The 20,587-nt window shown below is 35.8% G+C and overlaps 2 protein-coding genes across 3 annotated transcripts; one reads left to right on the top strand and one right to left on the bottom strand.

The window, feature by feature from the left end:
- The first annotated feature begins 214 nt into the window (after positions 1 to 214).
- On the top strand, positions 215 to 4,443 carry LOC110657883 (EIN3-binding F-box protein 1). The gene is made up of 2 exons (XM_021815308.2): positions 215 to 619; positions 1,694 to 4,443. Exons 1-2 carry the CDS (start codon positions 595 to 597, stop codon positions 3,625 to 3,627), a joined length of 1,959 nt encoding a protein of 652 aa, XP_021671000.2. The 5' UTR covers positions 215 to 594; the 3' UTR covers positions 3,628 to 4,443.
- A 2,008-nt stretch (positions 4,444 to 6,451) lies between these two features.
- LOC110657884 (protein WVD2-like 5) lies at positions 6,452 to 10,951 on the bottom strand. Of its 2 annotated transcripts, none has more exons than XM_021815310.2 (9): positions 10,537 to 10,951; positions 9,378 to 9,650; positions 9,068 to 9,298; positions 8,921 to 8,961; positions 8,663 to 8,734; positions 8,421 to 8,520; positions 8,255 to 8,326; positions 8,059 to 8,169; positions 6,452 to 7,255 (listed from the first exon to the last, which is right to left on the bottom strand). In XM_021815310.2, the coding sequence occupies exons 2-9, from the start codon at positions 9,642 to 9,644 to the stop codon at positions 6,860 to 6,862; spliced, it is 1,290 nt and encodes a 429-aa protein (XP_021671002.2). In that variant the 5' UTR covers positions 9,645 to 9,650; positions 10,537 to 10,951; the 3' UTR covers positions 6,452 to 6,859. The 2 variants fall into 2 exon arrangements, with proteins under 2 accessions (XP_021671002.2, XP_021671001.2); XM_021815309.2 differs by having other exon boundaries at positions 10,614 to 10,929.
- Positions 10,952 to 20,587: the final 9,636 nt, after the last annotated feature.

The following is a 20,587-nucleotide window of genomic DNA, read 5'->3' as shown; positions in this document are numbered from 1 at the left end:
TCCAGATAATTAAGTTCCGTACTCCTTGTTCCACAAGGTCAATGGGTTCAATGAATCATGGCGTCTTAATAAATTTGATAAACCCTAGAATGACACAGAGAAAATAACCACAAGAAACAAACAACCCGAAACATAACCTCGCATCCAAACAGACCCCAAAAGCAAAGATGAAAACCGAAACCACGATCTGGTTTCTGGTATCTGGTGTTCAATTTGATGGGTGGGAGAATATAGCAAAGAAACCCCACTTCTTTATGCAGATACATTGCATGTGGGCTATCATTGCGTGTATTGTCATGTACCCAAACAACATTCCACTTGCAATAAAGGCTCTGACTTGCTCAACCCAGCCCTTTCATTCATTTCTCTGTCTTCTTTCTCTTCTCTCTTTCTCTCCATCTCTTTTTGCCCTATCTGATAGGGTTTCCATCTCCTTGTATCTCCGATCTTTTTCATGCAATCGCGTCTTGAATCTCTATACGGTGGTTTGTTAGCGTTTATTGTTGTTGGGTTTCTCTTTTTTTCTCTCTTTGGAGGGTTTCTCGGTGCTAGACGGTGCGGATTTGACCTCCCGGGGTTTTTTGAGCTGTACCCATGTCTAAGCTCTTTGGTTTCGCTGGTAAGCTTTTTAATTTTTCGCATGTATCGTATTTTTGTTCCCTTTTAGCTGAATATATCTACTTCTCCAGCTCGTTTGTTGATTGTGTGGTAGATCAGATATTTGGGTTTAATTTTTGAGATCACCTTAGCTGTTGACTGCATGGTTTGTCTGCCTTTTTGGATTTGGGGACATGGGTCGTGTTTTTGATGTGAGAATTTATGGGTTATTGGATTGGATCTCATACACGCGGTTTTTTAGGATTATTTTCATGATAGATCAGACACTGCAACTTAAAGTTTTGCTTGAATACGGTAGCTATTGTGATCATGTTTATAAAAATTAAACAGACGTGTGTTCTTAGGGTAGTAGTATTAGGTTGTTTTAGACTTGATAAGGGTTCTTAAATGGTTTGTTGATATGATCCTGTTTCCTGCTATGATTTTTGGATTTGATGATCAGATTTAGATGCGGTCAGTCTACTACTTCTCTGAAGTAAGCTAAAGTTGCAGGACTATCATTTTAGGCATGCCTGAATCAAAAGAAAAAAAAAGTGTTAATTATATAATCAGTTTAAATGTGTAAAAGCTAGAATTTTGAGGTCGTATTTTAGATGATTAATCTTTTTTGGTTTGGTTATAATTTAGATAATTAATCTTGATGGTATGTCATGGTATTTGTATTTTTCTTAGTGGTAGATCCTGACCGGAAGGGTAGATCTGCGTCACCAATAACTTATTCTAAACCTTAACTTGCCTTACCAGGAATCATAGCTGTCCAATACTTCGACTTGGGTTCAAAACATAAGAATTTTGTCATCCAGTTGTATAAGATTGGCAGTCATCAAGTAAAGATCAACAACAGCTTGCTGACTAAATTTGTTTGTTGTGACTTTCCTGTTTAGAACTTAGAAGCATATGAATCTTCTTAGTTTCTCTTGGTTTAATGCATGCAAAGATTTTGTCGTGTAATTGTAGAAGGTATTGTTGTAGTTGTGGATTGTTAGAAAAATGATTGAAGCCATTTTATCAAATTTAGCTTATTTGTGGATTGGGTTTCTTGAATTAATGGAAGATGTTGACTTTGGTTTCTCAGGAGATGATGATTTTTGCCCTGGGCGGTCAATATACCCAAACCCCAAGGAGCCTAGCCTCTTTTTGTCCCTTGGTCATCATGTGGATGTGTATTTTACTTCCAGCAAGAGAACTCGCATCAGTGCTCCATTTGTTTTTGGTGGAGAGAGGTTTGAGCAGAAAAGGCAAGCATCTATTGAAGTTCTGCCAGATGAATGTCTTTTTGAAATCTTTAGACGTCTGCCTGGAGGAGAGGAAAGGAGTGCCTGTGCTTGTGTTTCAAAGCGCTGGCTTTCTCTTCTGAGTAATATGTCCAGGGATGAACTCTGTGACAAGAAAACTACCCAATTGTTGAATGAATCAGTTGAAAAGAATGGTGAGGTTAAGTCTCGGGCTGAAAATCAAGAAATTGAGGGTGGTGGATGCCTTTCCAGGTGCTTGGAGGGGAAGAAGGCCACTGATATTAGACTGTCAGCTATTGCTGTTGGAACTGCTAGTCGAGGAGGTTTGGGAAAGCTTTCAATCTGTGGAAACAATTCTTACCATGGGGTGACAAGTGCAGGTCTGAGGGCAATTGCACGTGGCTGCCCTTCGCTTAAGGCTCTTACCTTATGGAAATTGCCTTTGGTTGGTGATGAAGGTCTGTACGAGATTGCTAATGGCTGTCACATGCTGGAGAAGCTTGATCTTTGTGGGTGCCCTGCAATTTCTGACAAGGGTTTGCTTGCAATTGCCAGGAACTGTCCAAATTTGACTGATCTAACAATAGAAGCTTGTTCAGGCATTGGGAATGAGGGTCTGCAAGCTGTTGGCCGATATTGCACCAATCTAAAATCCATCTCAATCGAGAACTGCCCAGTTGTTGGGGATCAAGGAATTTCAGGTCTGGTATCTTCAGCAACATATGGTTTGTCAAAGATGAAGCTCCAGGCTTTGAATGTCACTGATGTGTCTCTGGCTGTTATTGGGCACTATGGCAAGGCAGTTACTGATCTTGTTCTTACCAACCTCCCAAATGTGAGTGAGAAGGGCTTTTGGGTCATGGGTAATGGCCATGGCTTACAGAAGCTGAAGTCCTTTACAGTTACATCTTGCCGAGGACTGACGGATACTGGGCTGGAAGCTATGGGGAAGGGTTGCCCAAATTTAAAGCAGTTCTGCCTCCGCAAGTGTGCATTCCTAACTGACAATGGACTGGTATTGTTTGTGAGAGCTGCGAAGTCGCTGGAGAGCCTGCAGTTGGAGGAGTGCCACAGGATTACCCAGCTTGGTTGTTTTGGTTCCCTTTTGAACTGTGGTGCACAATTGAAGGCTCTTGCTATGGTGAACTGCTTGGGAATTAGAGACTTGAATCTGAAATTACCTCAGTTTTCTCCTTGCAAATCCCTACGTTCATTGTGCGTCCGTAACTGCCCAGGTTTTGGCGATGGAAGCTTGGCTCTTATGGGAAAGTTCTGTCCTCAGTTGCAGTATGTGGAATTGAGTGGACTCAAGGGTGTAACTGATGCTGGGTTTACTCCATTGCTTGAGAATTATGATGCAGGTTTGGTGAAGGTTAATCTTAGTGGTTGTGTGAATGTGTCTGACAAAGTGGTGTCAGCGTTGACTGAGCAGCATGGTTGGACTCTTGAAGTTCTGAATCTTGATGGATGTGTGAAAATTACTGATGCAAGTTTGGCTGCAATTGCGGAGAACTGCTTGTTGCTCAGTGAACTTTATGTCTCAAGGTGTGCAATCTCAGATTCTGGGCTTATGGTGATGGCTTGTTCAAACCAGCTCAATCTGCAGATCTTTTCAGTGTCGGGTTGCTCTATGATATCAGACCAGAGCTTAACTGCCCTTGTGAAAATGGGTCAGACTCTGCTAGGATTGAATCTCCAGCACTGTAACGCCATCAGCACCAGCACTGTTGATCTGCTTGTAGAGCGGCTGTGGAGGTGTGATATCCTTTCCTAGGCATTGAATGATGTGGAGAGAATCCCTTTGCGGAATTAGTATGGCAAACATAATGCACAGGGTTCAAAGTATGCAGCCTCAGATTCTAGTCAGCTTTTATGAGTAGCTTCAGCAGCTTGTGTAGTTTTTGGGTCCATCAGCCATGGGTCTTTTCTTCTTCTGGTACTCGGTTCCCTTTTCCTGGGAGCGTGGCCATTGATACTCTTTTTTTTGCAGGCTTCTGTTCATCAGAATCCTGTTAGAAATATTTTAGCTCCGAGAATATCGGATGCAAATTTCATGATGGCCATAATTCCCTGAGAATACAGTCAACTGGGTTCTGATTTTTAGGTTTTAATTGTTTCCTGTTTCATGGTTTTGACACTTGGTGTTTTAGCCTGGCCTTGTATATGGGTTACACCTGCTTACTCGGCTAATGCTTTTCTATGACCTACCAGTGTCGAGTCTGTCCATCGTGAGTCTTCTTTTTTTTTTTTTGTAGTCATGTTTAAAACGTGATGGTTGGGTCTGTTTTCCCCGAAGGGTGGGATATGATAGAATCAATTGTTCTGGTTGCTGTTGGCAGTTCGAGAGATGGTGCCGTGTAGTCGTGGGCTTTGGCCGTGGCAGCAGGTTATAGGGTCTGCCGTGACAACCTATCTCCTTCAAGGGGGGCGGGGTTGTTTTTTAATCCAAGCCCATGTTTTACCGGTTTCATTTCTTCAAGAACTGTATTTTGCCACTGCTTGTGTAATGAAAAATATTTCCACCCTTTGTGTTGTATTGAATCTTATCTTATGAATGATGATAAATAAAAAGTTAATGCAGTCATTTGTATTTGGTGGTGTTTTTGTTCTTTTAATCCAAGCCTTTGTTTTACAGGTTCATTTCTGCAGAAACTGTATTTTGCCACTGCTTGCATAATGAAAAATATTTCCACTGTGTGTTGTATGCTTCTTATATATTGAATGAAAAATGAAGATTACGTGCAGCATTTATAATTGGTATTTGGCTGGTTGATATTTTTCTTGGAGCCTGTATGCTTGATGTTTTTATTTGCGCACACTGGGTATGTTGTGGGTTGAATGTTGAAGTTGAGAACCCAAAAATTAAATGCTAGTTGAGGCCGAGCAATACTTGTTGTGTCGGGAATTCTATCGTTTAGAGCAGGTGCACTGGGTAGGTCTGTCTCTATGCTGCGGGCTTGAGAGCGACCAAGGACTGGTGATTGCCTCAGCGGAGTTTGGAAAGTTGCGGAAAGTAGTCATATTCAGCCGATAATCTTGACAAGATTTGAAACATCTGGCCCTTGCAATTAATCTTTGATTAGATATGATCCTGTACTCGTTTAATCATGCAAAGAGTGGAATTAATATTTGATCGGACATAAACCATTGCTTGTTGACGCACCAATCATTTATTCAATGGAGGTAGGTAGGAGATGTACTAGGACATAATTGAAGGAAGCTGCTGAGAAAATCTGTAGCGGTTAGAAATGGATGGGGAATCCAATAAAAGTGAACATATGAATCCTTTTTAAGTTGAATCTTGATTCACATTTAATTACTAGTTATCTGACTGGGAATATCATATTTCATATGGTTTAGCAAATTTCCAAGTCCCTCCCCCACCCACCCCCCCCAAAAAAAAAAAAAGACAGCATTATCACGAACAATATTACATGTCTGTGAACCCCATGTGCCCTTGGAACCTTGAAAATTCAACCATGGATTCGGCAAATCATTTCACATGGGAAGGAAGAGCTTTTAAAAAAAAAAAAAACCAAAGAAGAAGCAGCTTTTAGCCCAATCCCATTCAATTGAGCATGTTTGTGGTTTTTATCATTTCTTGGAGGATTAAAGCCCGTTTGATAGTGAGGCAACCGGGGAATAAAGAAAGTTCAATGCTTCCTCTCTCAAGTATTTTGGTGTTTTGAGTTTTTTCTGCAAGATGTTGCCAAACAAGGTCTTCGTTCTGGTAATAGTCCCTATTTTTCTAGCAAATTCCCTGTTACAGCGACAGTTGGTGGGATAAGAGGTGCATGCCCAAGGCCCATGAAGGGTTTTAATTGGCTCCAAACTTCATACAGAAGGCCAATTTCGGTCTTCTCCTCACAATCATAAACTGAAATCAAACTGAAATCATCGGTTTAACCTAGTAATTTAATTCAACTTAAATCAATCTTAAAAAAAAAAAAAATACAATATGGTCGATGGAGGATGGTGTCACCTGAGCCAACTCGAATTGAATCACTCAAAATTGAATTTAGTCTGAAACCGAGATTGTTATTGAATTAGACCAAACTCTCTTGAATTATCTTAAACTGAAACTGTAGAGTCGATCCAATTCCGATTCATTCTCTTTCTCAACTATAAACTGCTGGTTTCAGTTGGAATTCGGCCTGGGCCGAATCGGCTGTAAGGTCTAGTTAGTAGTGTCCAAACACTGTAAGACTTAACCTTGAACAACAACCTGAAAGAAACAAGGTAGTTATATTGATTTTGAAAATTCAATGTTGGACTATTGAAATAGGTAGAATAGGCAAAAGTTGGTTGAAATTTTAATTTCATGGCTGCCTTCGAAGTTGATGTGCATTTGACCTCAAGTTTTCTTTCTCTGAAAACGGATGAAAATGTAATCGAAACTAAAATATGGTTTATGTGAATCGTCCAAAGACTTGGGCGACTGGAACCCATGAACAGAGCAGGAAATAAAAGAACTTGCGATACAAGAGCTTGCTTAAAATCAAAGATAATTCAATACGAAATAAGTTTATAATCCTAATAGCTAATTAAGAATTATTATTTATTTTAAAATTTCATTTTATGGTAAATGCAAGAAGAAAGAACACAAGGATTCCCATGATATACAACAGAACAAACCAGCCTTCATCATCAAACAGACAGCACTTTCTAATCTCCAGCTATCTAGCAGCAGACTCCTCTAAAATTTTTCCAAAAATATATATATATTTTTTTTTCAATAAGCAAACGGATAAAGTATGCTTAACAACATAAATAAGGTAATTTTAGAAAATGGTAACATACAATGCTGCAAGCAGAATAAAGAATCCTATTGAGAAGATCAGCAGCCATGCAAGCAGGCACACAAAACAACCAATGCTGCTGACTACTGACAAACATGACATCACAATCCATAGCTTCATTGTGCGATGATTCAAGTCTTGACCACTTATTTACGGACACGGATTTTCAAGGCCTTTGTAGAGCTTCTGATTCCAGTGCTGCTCTGATCAACTCTCGGATGCTATTGGTTCTTGCACTAAAGTAGGCTGAGCTTGCTCTCCAACAACTAGCTCCTCATCTTTTTGGATGGGAGATGCATTTTCATTCATTGGATTAGACAAGGTGGCATTTTCCTCATTTGTTACTTTAGATGATGCAGTTTTTTCATCATTTGTTGCATTCGATAAACTGCTCTTCTGAGAAGGCAGTTTCGGGAGGGACTTCCGCTGTGGCTTCTTTGAATGAACAGGAGAAGGTCCTTTGGCAGAGTTGTTCTGCGACATTCCCTCATCTAAACTTAGCCGACCTGGTTGAATACTCTGCCCATGGTTTCCTTCAGGACCTACAGGAGATGAACTCTTCCTTCGACCTAACTTGGGAGATTTGGGTCTTGTTGGGGGTATCTGCATCAAAGGAAAGTAAAAGAAACTAAGGTCAACATAATTTTAATGGGATGATAGTCCCACCAGCTAGTCTTCTACAATCAAAGAACAACTCAACTCAACTCAACTAAGCCTTAATCCCAAAGATTTGGGGTCGGCTATATGGTTTCGCTTTCTCCGCTCTAAACGATTTTGGGTTAAATCCTCAGAAATGTGTAATGCTTCTAGGTCATGTTGATTCTACAATCAAAGAACATTTTAACTAAAACGTTATTGCTACCACATAAGAGACGGGATTAGAATTGTAACCCCTCGGAGCTAAGTCCTAAACACATAGCTATATCTCTTGCAAGATTAATTAATTAGGTTGAATTGCCCATATATTAGTCCAAGAATCTTGGTACTCTCAGGAGGTTTACCCTGATAATTTTCCCAAATGATAATTTTCATCAAATTTCACAAGCTAAAATGAAGGAATTAGACATAGATGAAGTGGTAAGATCAAGAAAAGAGAAAGGGAGGGGAGGGGGCCAAGAAAAAGCAAAACAAACAGATGTAATTCCAATTGGGCACATACATTCATTCAGGATTTTCACCAACTATAGAAACGGAATGCTATGTTCAGAATTTTCACTTACTAGCACAAAATATTTAGATAAACTAGGATTCTACACACAACAGAAAATATATGTAGTCCAAGTCCGTTACACCAAATTTCAAAACCTTAAGACACAGTTGAAGGTCCCATTGAATTGCCTCAGCTAGAACAACATAGGCCCCTTAGAGTAAATTCACTAACATTTAAAAATGCATGACATACTTGCCTTTTTTAGCTCCACCTTAGGCGGTGGAGGCTCCTGATAGAAGCTAGGCATTGGCGTTGCTTTAAAGTTCAAACTTTTCCTGAACAACTTGATCTCCGCTTCTTGGGTTTCCTGCAAGAGGATTTTGCCATGATAGAAACAAAATTCACAAAAATCACAGTCCACTGAAATCATAAATAATTCTAATATTCTATACCTTGGATTTTGCTTGCAAGGTATTCTTTTCCACTTCCTTGGCATGAATCTTTTCCTCAAGTTTAGAGTAGAACTGTCCAATGATAGTCAAAAGATTATGTTGACACTGTAAGTGTTGCTGGAGAAGCTAACAAATTGACTCGAGAAGGTTCAAGAATAAAACAAACCTCTTTCCTTCTCTCGGCTCGTTCATCACACTTAAAGCTAAAACCATAATTGGGAAGTGTACCCACCCTGCGAGGTTTGGCCTCTTCTGAAGTGGGACTTCTACAGGGCAACTAAGGATGAACTGAACTTAGAAAGATCAAATGGCAACTGACAGTATAAAGACATAAATAAAGATCACACATATTCTACCCAGTACCCACAAAAAAAAAAAAATAGTAAAGTGTTCAAATAAAAAGGATACAAAGGAGTTTGTGACTCCCCTTCAGCTTTAATGTTAGGTCCTTTCTTCAAAGCTTTCACTTTTGTCCTCTCCCTGTATCCAGGAAATCACAGTTCACAAAGAGCTGGATAGAAGAGCAGTTATCAATAAATGTATTTATCATTTTTTACAGATACTGAAAAATAATCAAACATTCCAGATCAAATTAGCCACTCTTTATCCCTCTTTTCTCCTCTTGAAATTAATAGAGGAACATTAACATGTGCAAACAATACATACATGAGGCCTTCAGAGGATGCCACATCAGACTTCCCAGAATGCTGTTAGGAACAGACAAAATCAAATACAACATAAGCAACTCCAACACCATATACTAGACATTCAAGAAACTTTAATAATATAAATCTATATCTTAGATGCCTGAACCTGCTTCTCATTGAATGATTTACTTGTCAAGGGCTGCTTTGACTGTGAATTTGATGAAAGTGAACCATTTGAAACAGTAGGAGGTGCCCTGGCAACTTTTCCATCCTTGCTCTTCTTAGTCTGAGTGGCTGAGACATTTTTTGTGTTTGATGGCTTTTCGCTCTTGCCCTTTCCAGGACCCTTCAGTGATTTGACATGCTCTGAATGTTCAGCATCTTTTATTTCCCCTTCCTGTATGACAGATTGACTGGTTTCTAAAAAGCCCTAATTTTATCTACTAACCAAACAAACATCTTGGAATGCTACTTACCTTAGAACCAGTGAATCCATTGCTTCCCACATGTACATTTGACTCTTCCCTGGACTCGCCAGCAGATGAAATATGAATAGTTAAGTCCTCCAACTTAGATGCATTGTCTAAATTTTCATCTGGCCCTGTAGAGACTGCAATTTTCCCAATAGTCCCATTTACATTATTTGAAACAACACCATCCCCAGAGGCAGGAATTTGCTCATGAACACCATTTTGATAGCCAGTTTCAAGCCCATCGATGGGAACAAGACTATCGAAATCCATTGGACACTGCACAACAAAATAAATGAATAAAAAAATAAAGCAATACTCACGGTGCAAATTATTTTTGACAAACAAAGGAAGATTCATTGTGCAGGGAAATTTCATAGTGCTACTCATAGTGAAAAGGGATCAACTCTGATTATAACAATCTCCGCACGCTAAACTTCTAAGCCCACAACCATTTAAGTCAATCACCAAATTATTGCTCAAATGCATATTGTTTTATAAACAAAGTTTCCAGGTAATGTAAAGAAATTAAGGCACGTATTGTCCATCAGAAACATGTGAGACTAACATATAGGCAACTAGGTTAATACAATATTTCAACAAATCATTACCACTTTAGCCTCTACTAGGCAGACTAAAAAACGGGGAGAAAAATAAAGATAATTCTTCAAGTGAGTAGAGACCCAGCCAACAGGAACCTAGAGTCCTTCCTAACCATAAAAAAAACGTAAACAAAAACCCACTTAAACCTCTATTTTATACTACTTTTCCACCGGTTAATCAGCAACCAATCAACAAGAAATATTTAAACAAAAAAGAAAGCACTTGGAAACGGCAATCCATTCCAGCAAATAATATTTCGACTTCAAAAAATCAGAATCAAATCAGGAGAATCCAATCAGCATAAAAAGAACAGAAAAACAAATTAAGATTCGACCAAATTAATAATCTACACATCAACTGAAAAAGAAAAATAGGGGCAAATGGACTTAAGGGGCAAATCCGTCATTTGAACACTGATCTGCTCATAGCAGAAACATGCAAACAAAATTTGGAACATAAATCAACACTGAGTTAGGTAGTGATTAGTGAAATAGAAACCACTAGTTATTTGAAATCTAAGATACAATGGGACTTGTGGTGTTAAAGTAACAGTACAGATAACTTGAGATTTAGTTTTCCTTCAATTTATCAACAACCAAACAAAAGAAAACAAACACGGCCGAAAATTTTCCTCCTTACCTGCGATATTCAGAGGTCCATGAAAACAGATTTGAGTAAGGAGAGAAGGAGATTTGCGAATGGGTCCAAAGAATCTGAGAGAAAGAGAGAAGAAAGGAGGGCGGTTTCGGAAATCAAAGGATCCGAACCCGAAAGAAGACGATCTATCGGATAGTGTAAATTCAAACAGAGATAGGTATTTGGATTTTGAAGGCTCGAACCTCAAAGGCGTTTTAAAACAGCGGCTTTCAAATCCATTTGCAGGTCACTGTCTGCTTCTACATAGCAAGAGAGACAGAGAGCTTATACGACCACACCAGATAAAGGTTTATCTTATATGGTAATTCTACGGTTTTAAATGGAAAATTAATTTTTTTTCTAAGGGACGGTTAACTGACGCAGTAAATACATAGTTACTGGCTGACGTAGTCAAAATTTTTTTTCAAAAAAAGAAACTATTTTTTTAATAATGTTTTTTTCTTTAACTGCAATTGTTGCATTATAAAGGCCCAATGGGTAACAGAACAGAGAAGGACTTTGAGTTTCAAAAAATCAACCTATTATAAAAAATAAAAAAAAACTCATCCCATCAAACAGTAATCCTAATAGACAAGAATAATCATCAACTTAAACTCTTACGGCGGCTAGGAAAGCACACTTCGATTTAAATTAAATTAATTTAATTTAATCAATTTAATTTTAAAATTTAATTTATTTAATTTAATTTATAAATTTTAATAATTTTAATTAATCAATTCAGTTTGATTATTTTTATAAAAAATAAAAAAATATAATCGAATCGAAATATATATATATATATATATACATATATATATATATCAAGAAAATCCATGATGTTTTAGTTTTGATTTTTAAATTTTTTTTTAATATTTTTGTTATTGAAATTTAATATTTAAAATATGGAATCTTGTAAAATTTGATTTGATCTATTTAAAATCGAACCGAATTGATATTTATCGATTTGATTCAATTCAATTCTCCCTTAATGATCAGTTTGATTCGGTTTTTAAAATTTTTAATTTTTAATTTTCGATTTTATTGATTCAATTTAAAATCGAACCGATCATTTGTACACCCCAACTTGCAGCGCCAGACCTCTTAAGAGTCAAATTTGGTTCAGTAATTAGAAAAGAAGAGAAATGGAAGCATTCCGGCCAACAAGAGACACAACATGCTTCCAAAACACCTTCTAAAGCTATGTACCTAAACAGTTAGTCGGCAGACCTCAAAAGCCAAACATAGTACAACCATCGATAGCAACCTTCATAAGAGATGGTGGGAGAGCTCGTAACCTCTCAATTTTGTATAGCTTGGAGGATTGGCAGCCATCAAGGAGGCTGACTCAAGGACTCATTGAGAAATCCACCACCATGATAGCAAGGATTCCCCCATGGAGACAGAAGCCACCACACATCCATGACCTGCTTGACTCAAGCATAGCAAAAACAAAAAAAAGAAACATAAACACAAATCTTTAAACATACCATTTCTATTTCTTTCAAACTTGCAAGACAAACATTTACATCCAACCAATATGGGTAAGGGCTAAACCACAATCTAAGCTAGAGAACAAAGTCTTCCTCGCCCAGAGGCAAAGGAAGCTTATTGGAGTGAGAAAACACTCAGCGAACGTGAGAGAGGCAAATAGCTGGAAATAGATAATAGAGAGAAATTTCTCTCTCCAAAACTAGAGAGAGAAGATTATTTACTTTTTCATTATTATAGAAATTTAGCAATTTTATTTATTGCTATGCAAAATGAGACAATATTTTTGACTTAGCATTTGTCAATAATGATAGTTGTAAAATCTATTAAGTCATTGGATGACTATCATGTGGCTTTGGAGATCATTGGATGGGCTCATGCAATCACCATGAAAGTGGGATGGTCACTTAATGAGAGATAACGATCACTTTAGAGGGTTAAGGTGATCTTGTTAGAGAAACTATCCTCCATGCTCTAAGGGATTGTGCGAGTGTTAGAAATTTCTGGTGATCATTTTTACTGTGACGTGTTGGATGTTATGGAGGTGGAGAAATGTTGTTGTGTTCGAAGGGAAGGTTAATAGGCCTGATAGTGCTGGAGTTACTATTATTATGTTCTTTAAGCAATGTGTATAGTCTTCAGATATGGCAGAGATGGATTATGGTTCTTTGCACAGCAGGGAATGGGTTTGGATTGGTTGGGATTTGCTTGCATTTGGGTGGTATAAACTAAATACAGATGGTTCTCTTGGAGGCTGAAATAGGCAAGCTTCAGCAGGAAGTGTTATCTGTAACCATGTGGGTGCTTGGAGTACTGGATTTGAGGCTAATCCTAGTTCTTGCTCCATTATTATGGCAGAGCTATAGGGTGTGTTTATTGGTGTCAATTTAGCCTGGGAAAGTGGTATTTGTAGATTATGTGTGGAAACTGATAGTGCAATGGTAGTTGCTCTTCTTGGGAAGATGCATCAAGTCAATCCATTCTCTTAGTTGCTATATGAGATTAGGGAGATGCTTTCCAGAGATTAGGAGGTGCATATCAAACACATATACAAGGAAGGAAATATGTGTGCTGATTGGCTTGCAAATTTCAATCATTCTTGCTCTTTGGGTGTTATTCATTTTGAAGCTCCTCCTTTTGGGATCAACAACATCCTCTTCCATGACATTTGTGGATGTTCCTATCCTAGATTTTGTTTGATATCATTTTGTTCTTCTGCTCCCTTGTTTCCAAAATAATAATAATAATAATAAGAGGTCAGAGTCAAATGGGGACTTCATGGTTTGGCACTCCAATATTTGAGTTAGAGGGCAAATATGAGAGTGTTTAACGGAAGCAAGCTCTTAAAATAGCTTACTAGCAACAAATTCAACAAGATTCTCCTCTTCATTATGACCACCAAACACATTTTCAAATTCATCACCAAGCTCTTCATACCCCAAGTATATCTTGATTTAAAGAATTTTCTATTTGATAAAAAATAAAAGAAAAATCACTTTGCTCAATAAGAAAGTTGGGACATGTATAATTTGTAAAAAAGTTATCTTGAGAAAAAAAAATTTTAGTTTGTTCACTGAGTGATAACGTTTGAAGGAGTTTCGAATTAAGTTAAAGAAAAAGTTGGTGTGTGATGAAAACTCATTTGTTGAGCTTGAATTTGGTATGCTCATGGATTTATGGGAGAGAATATAGAAAAGCTAATTTGATTAGTTGATTGTATTATCATAGGTGTAGATAACTATTCTCTTTGAGGAGAATCTATGAATCTATGATATGATAATACAGAAGATTTATAATATTGTCAGAATGAAAATAATCTTATCTTTCATTCCTCAACTGGTCATAAAGACAAACATATATATATATATATATATATATATATATATATATATATATACTGCATTACTCAATTTTGAAAGATTTAATACGTTATTATAGATGGAATTTAACCTGGTTGATTTATTGGAAAATTATTATTAAATTTTTTATTTTAATAAAATTAATTATTTAATTATCATATTTAAAAAATAAATTAACTAATCCTCATAGATTTGTTTAGTTTACTCTTTAGCTTATTTGTTTAATTTAAAAAATTTATTAATTAAAATATTCAAAAAATTGTCATTATGAATATTAAATAATTTAAATTTAAAAATATAGAATTATATAATTATATTTTTTAAATTACAAGTACCAAATAAAATTTAAATTAATATTTAAAATCACTAAATGAATTAAAGTGTAAATAGAAAAAAAAATATAGAGATTAATTAATATATTTTTTAAAATAAATAATTAAATAATTAATTTTATTAAAATATAAAAATTAATTAAAATTTTTTCTTAATTTAATTAATAAGAACGAAAGTTCATCTTTTTATAGCAAATTAAGCTTAAATTTTGTCAAAAACTATTAGAAATAGAGCTAGCTATCGAGCCGATTTTGATTCAACGTTCAAAGGATCAAAATCAAATTGTAGAGTCCTTCTATTTTGGTTTGATTCATATTTTAATTAAATATAATGATTTAACTTTTTTTTCAAAATTTTTTATTTTTTTCAAATAAATTTTACTCTAAAATCAAATCGCTTAATTTCATCTTATTTAAAATATATTAATTTAATTTAATTTAAAAATTAAATATACATTATTTATGTGATAGACTTAAGTTTTAACCTCATTCCCTCGTTTTGAAAATGTGAGATCATTGGGTCGCAACACGTGGCTTGTTTGTAAGATCAAAAGTCAAACCCAAGCATCGCCGCACCAATTTTTATTTTGTTTGTTCAGGCTTTGCCTTGTCTCTTCTCCATCCATATTATATCTTCAAGCTACTTTTTTATAAATTATTTTTTAAAATATATTTTATTATATAAATAAATAAATAATTAATTAATTAAATTTGATTTTTTTTAATTGTAATTTAAGAATGTTAAAAGAGCGTTTATCATGATTTACCTTTTTAAAATAAAACTTATTATATAATATATATAATTTTCTTAAATTAAGAGTTTATTTGATATTATTATTTTAATTTATTAAATTTTATTTAATATATTATAATTATAAAAAAAATTAACATAAAACTTAATTTTAAACTATTTTTAAGTAATATTTAAAAAATATTTTAAAAAATAATTATAAAATAAGTTTTTAGCCCTCAATTATAATTTTGAAGGCAGTCTAACTTAAGCTATATATACAATTTTTTTTCCCCTATTATTGAAATAATATAAGCTTAGCAAAGGCCCCACCATAGTTTAAGAAGAAAAATAAATTATAACTTTATGATTGCTTCAAATGTGGACTGTAATTTTTTACTTTAATTTAATAATAAAATTAATAAAAAATTAAAATTATATTTCTACTTAAAATTTTAAGCCGATGATAAGTGTTTGATCTTACGATTAATATTAAAGTTGTGAATTTGAATTCCAAATTAGTTCTGAAAGATTATATAAAATATATTTAATTATATAAATTTTATTTATTTTGTATGAGTTCAAACCCATAAATAAATTTATAACTACAATCTAAATAAATGATTTATATAACTCTCCATTTATATATATAATAATTATCACAAAACTCATAATTCTCTATATGTGACATTAGGGATATGTTTACTTTTGAAAAATGGTTTTATGCTTTTTATTTTTAATTTATAAGAAAAATTAATTTTCATTTTTATAGAGAACAAAGAAAAATATAAAAAATGTGTTAACTTTTTAATAATAAAAAATAATTTTATAATTTAAAAATTAAAAAAATTAATATCTTATATAATTAAAATCATGATAAAATATATTAAAAACTTATTTTATTTTTAAAATTTTTGCATTATAATATGTAATTTTCCTTTATTTTATAATACTATGATTAATTTATTTTATTATTATAAAAAATATTTTTAAATAATTAAGTAAAAAATAATTAAATTACTTTTTTAAACCTCAATTAAATTATAAAATTTGAGTTACTAAAATTATGAGGTCAAGGTAACACCCCTAATTTTTAAATATATTATTTTTGGGCAAATATTGATGTTTTAATTTTATTTAAATTTTAGGAAATTATTTGAAATTTTTCAGATTTTCGAAATCTGGTTTGATTTCCTGGAAATATAAAACTTTGATGATTTTTAAAAATTAATTTAAAAACCATGTGGCAAAACTAAAAGTATATTTGGAGTCTACAAATTTTTTTGAGTTTTCTGAAATTTTTTCGAAATTTTTGGACCTCGTTTTCGGTCCCAAGGCAGAGTAAAAATTCAAAATTTTGTATTCGAATCGAACCGGCTGAATCGAACCGGACCGGATCGGACCGATCGAATCGGACCGGCCCCTTCTTCTTCTTCTCTTTTTCTTCCGCGCGTCCCGACCTTCCTCTCCTTCTCTCCCGTTTGCTCTCTCCTCCCTCCTCCCCTTGCAGCGCCGTCGCCTCCCCTATCGCTCCAGCCCGCCGGTGCCCGTCCCCAGCCGCCCCAGCTCTCCTGCCGTCGCCCGAAACGCCGGAAAAAGGCGCCCGAAGCGACGCAACGTGCAAATGCGCCGCTTCGTCTTTCCGGCGAAAATCCGGCCGATCCGGCCACCAATCGGACCGAGTCTTGTGTCTAAATTCATCTACTCGTCGAGAGCTTTCCATAGACACCAAGAACACCGAAATCCATCGAGCGATTTGTCCAATTTTTGCCCGGGAAGTTTTAGCACATTTTTACTTTTGGGCTAGATTTCTCACAAACCGTGAACCCCACGAGAAAACTGAGAGTACCAGAGCGCTCCACTCATCTAGAGCTTCGCGGCAATATAAATTTCAAAATTTTCTGACACCGTTTTTCGGTGGGTCCCACGGAACTTCACAGTATTTTTTCGAGCATTAAATGAGCTTAGAAAATTCTGAAAAATTTATATACTAACCCCCGTGTTGTGGGCTTCGTGTAGGTATCTTCAATTCGCGGAAATTCGACAGTTGTCCAGGTCTGTGAATTTCCGACCAGATAGATCGGTTACCGAAAAAGTCTCCGAATTGAATCGAGATTTTGGCTACCCTACCATTGTCAGATGTCCCGAGCGCGTTCCAGAAGTTGGAATCGGCATAGGTAAACCCGAACCTTACTTTTTCGCAATTTTCTAGTTCTTAAATGAGATTAAAAATCCGTAAAATATTCGTGGTAGCTCAGAAAATTATGATTCTTTTTGCAATAGCCTAGTAATATTGTTAAGGACCACGGGGCAAAATTTTAGAATTTTTAGAGCTTATTTGGACAGTTTTTGCAAAATGATCAAATATAAGGACTAAACTGTAAATTTACATATTGTGATTGATGACTGTTTGGATGGGCCCAGGAGGGGCTGTGAGATGTGATTGAGTTTGTGGATATATGGATTGTGAATATAGAAGTGCGTTTTGAGCCCTTTTGCAGGTTGGGTAGGTCCTAGGTATAGGGGAGACTCTGCCGAATTTTCGGCACGACTTATGACGTATTTGGTCTTTTCTTGATTTGTATTGAGTCAATTGTATTAAATAATTGTAATGTAATTGTCAGGTGAGCCGGGACAGCCTTCTTCCTCCGCCCAGCCGCCACAGTGATTGCTGTCAAGTTTGTGAGTAAAATATTAATTTTAATTATAATTTCGATATTATTATATGTTCAAGCATGCCCATGCATCACTTATATGCATATATCTATGTAGTTAAACTCTAGGCACGATTTATGTTGCATTCATAACTGTTAAAGTGCCATGGATATTGTTATGGTAATTTGGAGCAGTGTGCATGCGTTGGCGTGCGTGTGATGTGGTGTGGACTATGGATAGGACGGGTAGACATGGCTTGAGATCTTCGCTGGGACCCAATCCTTCCGGGGTAGTCACGGCTTGAGTTCTTCACTGGGACCCCGATTTGGTATATTAAGCGAAAGTCCGGCTTGAGTTATTTGTTGGCACAGGTTGGATTTAAGAAGCTGTATAGGGAATTAGCTCCCATATATTATGATTGATATTACTGGGTGTGTGAGTGCTCCAAATTACCTTTTTGCTGTTATGATGTGAATTTATTGCTGATGTTGCATTTCACTCTACAGGGTGCATTAGTTTTAGATAGTTATAGAGATTACGGTTATAATTGATATTTTACTCTCTGAGTCGAACGCTCACTCCTGTTCAATATTTTTTCCAGGCCACAGGAGGATATTTTTGAGGTTAACCTGCTTTTCTCCCTCGCAGGTCATCTATTTATGTTTGTGTAATTCTATAAACTTCTAGAATTTTCGCATGTGTTAGAAATATTTATTTGATTGGGTCTATAATATTATTATCATGTTGGACCTATAGACGCATAACTTTATGCATGTTTGATGGGCTAGATGAGGGAGCTGAGCTCCCATTTATTTATGATGATATGAGTATGTGGAGGGTGAGCTGAGCTTCCTAGTTGATTATTTATTGTGTTTACAGGTCGGGTGAGTCAAAAACTCCCCATTGAAAGGTCCATTTTATGGCTGGACTCTGTCCAGTTGATTTCTTGAAATTGGGCCCAAATGGACCTTAGAGTTGGATTAATGAATAGATAGGCTTACTACAGGCCTCGGAGGCTTTAGGCTGGCCCAGGTCCTAGTGCCAGTCCGGCCCATGGGTTGGGTCATGACAAAGGTAATAAAAAAAATCTAAATAGCATGTCACATCAAAAGTTAGAAAGTTCCAAAAGGATTTGCATTGAGCCTATTGTTTGGGACAAGCGCTGAATGACCACCTTCACTCCCCTTCACACAATAATACATTCTCTTATCTCTCCCTCTTGTGCTGCATTATTATTGTTAGTATTGCGACTCAAAATTCTAATGAAATTTAGAGAGAGATTTTTTTCTAATTTGAGTGGGAGAAATATGAGTAGAGTTTTTATTTTAGTATTATTTCTAAATTGAGTGGGACTCCTAATCAGATAAGAATTGAGAAAATTAACACTATAAATAGAAGAATGATGGAAAAGGTTATTTAGCTTTTGGCCATTGAAGAGAATGGTTTTTAACCTATGGAGTGAGGCTGTCACCTATTATAGAGAGGGGCTTTGCCAATTGCTTCGAATTTGGCTCTGTCCATTGATGAGGAGCTTTTGCCCATTGCAGTAGAGAGAGGCTTATGGCCCATTGCAGTAGAGAGAGGCTTTAGCATAAGGTGGAGAAAGGACATTGAATTCAAAAGAAATGGATTGTAATAGTAAATATATTGGGTTATATCTAGAGGAGACTGAAAGGGACTAACTAATATATTTACTATGAGCAGTTTGATGTAGTATTGATTCTCTTTGATGTAATTGGGTTGATGGGTAGTATAACTATGAGCTGGTAATGATGATTTATTTATTATTGATAGTAGAAGATGGCATGCCCGTGAATGTAGCCCTATGTTGAGAGGGTGAACCACGTAAATATTGGTATTTTATGTGTTTGCTTTGTTTCTTTGTAGTTTACACACTTCCATAGTGCACAACAAATTGGCATCAGAGTATAGGGATGATCTTGGTGAGTTTGGTTGAAGGTGGAGCTGTTGTGACAAGTAGAAAATCGCACATGTAATAATGGTGGTGGTGGAAAGTTGAAATTGAGGTGGAGCTCTTGATGCAAAATCAAGATGATTGATGACGTGAAAATTTTTTGAAGAATAAAGCAAGTTACACTCAAGATGAAGATTGAAGAATTGATGATTTTGAAGGGTTCAAGCTCAAGCATGGAGATTTGATGATTTGATGACACCCAAGAATTTGAAGTATGCAATGGTTGATGGATGTTGAGTCAAGGTGGAGATTGTTAGAATTATGACTCAAAATTCTAATGGAATTTCGAGAGAGATCTTTTCCTAATTTGAGTGGGAGAAATATTCCTCAATAGGATAGAGAAATATTTCCTATAATGAGTAAAACTCTTATTTTAGTATTATTCCTAAATTGAGTGGGATTCCTAATCAGATAAGGATTGAGTGAATTAACACTATAAATAGAAGAATGATGGAAAATGTTATTTGGCTTTTGTCTATTGAAGAAAATGATTTTCAGCCCATGGAGTGTGTAACACCCTTATTTGCATAGCTTAGTATATTTCACTGTTCCGGTGACCGGTTTCAGTCCGCACAATTAAGAAAATTAGAACCACATTTAAGATACCTAGATAAGCCATGAATGCAAATAATTGGTGATTACTAGATAGTTAAGTATAAATAAGAAAAGCAAAATATAAAAAGTTAAATGAGCTGGGAGTCACAGCGATGGGTGACCTTCCCGAGAAGTGACTGCGAGGTCAATCTTAATCCGAATTCTGAACCGAAAAATGTGACGCTGCGGTCCTAAGGACTATTGCGAACCTAGTGGAAAAGAGAAAATCACAGAAAATAGCTGATAATTAGGTCAAATAATTAGGTCAAGACTCCGAAAGAAATACCAAATTATTTGCAAACTGGGTCAAATCGGCAATGGACAAATTGGTCAATTCACCCCTA

Source organism: Hevea brasiliensis, chromosome 11 (assembly GCF_030052815.1).
Source record: "Hevea brasiliensis isolate MT/VB/25A 57/8 chromosome 11, ASM3005281v1, whole genome shotgun sequence".
Taxonomy (NCBI): Eukaryota; Viridiplantae; Streptophyta; class Magnoliopsida; order Malpighiales; family Euphorbiaceae; genus Hevea; species Hevea brasiliensis.
Note: the sequence above shows the minus strand (reverse complement) of the source record. Positions and strands in the feature narration are given on the sequence as shown.

Bases quoted from the DNA above. Each gene is read 5' to 3' on its own strand.
- LOC110657883 (XM_021815308.2), top strand. From the start codon at position 595: ATGTCTAAGCTCTTTGGTTTCGCTG. The intron at 620-1,693 runs GTAAGCTTTTTA...TTGGTTTCTCAG, and splicing joins TAAGCTCTTTGGTTTCGCTG to GAGATGATGATTTTTGCCCT.
- LOC110657884 (XM_021815310.2), bottom strand. From the start codon at position 9,644: ATGGATTTCGATAGTCTTGTTCCCATCGATGGGCTTGAAACTGGCTAT. The intron at 8,735-8,920 runs GTATGTATTGTT...TCCTGGATACAG, and splicing joins GCATCCTCTGAAGGCCTCAT to GGAGAGGACAAAAGTGAAAG. The intron at 8,327-8,420 runs GTTTGTTTTATT...ATCATTGGACAG, and splicing joins GAGCCGAGAGAAGGAAAGAG to TTCTACTCTAAACTTGAGGA.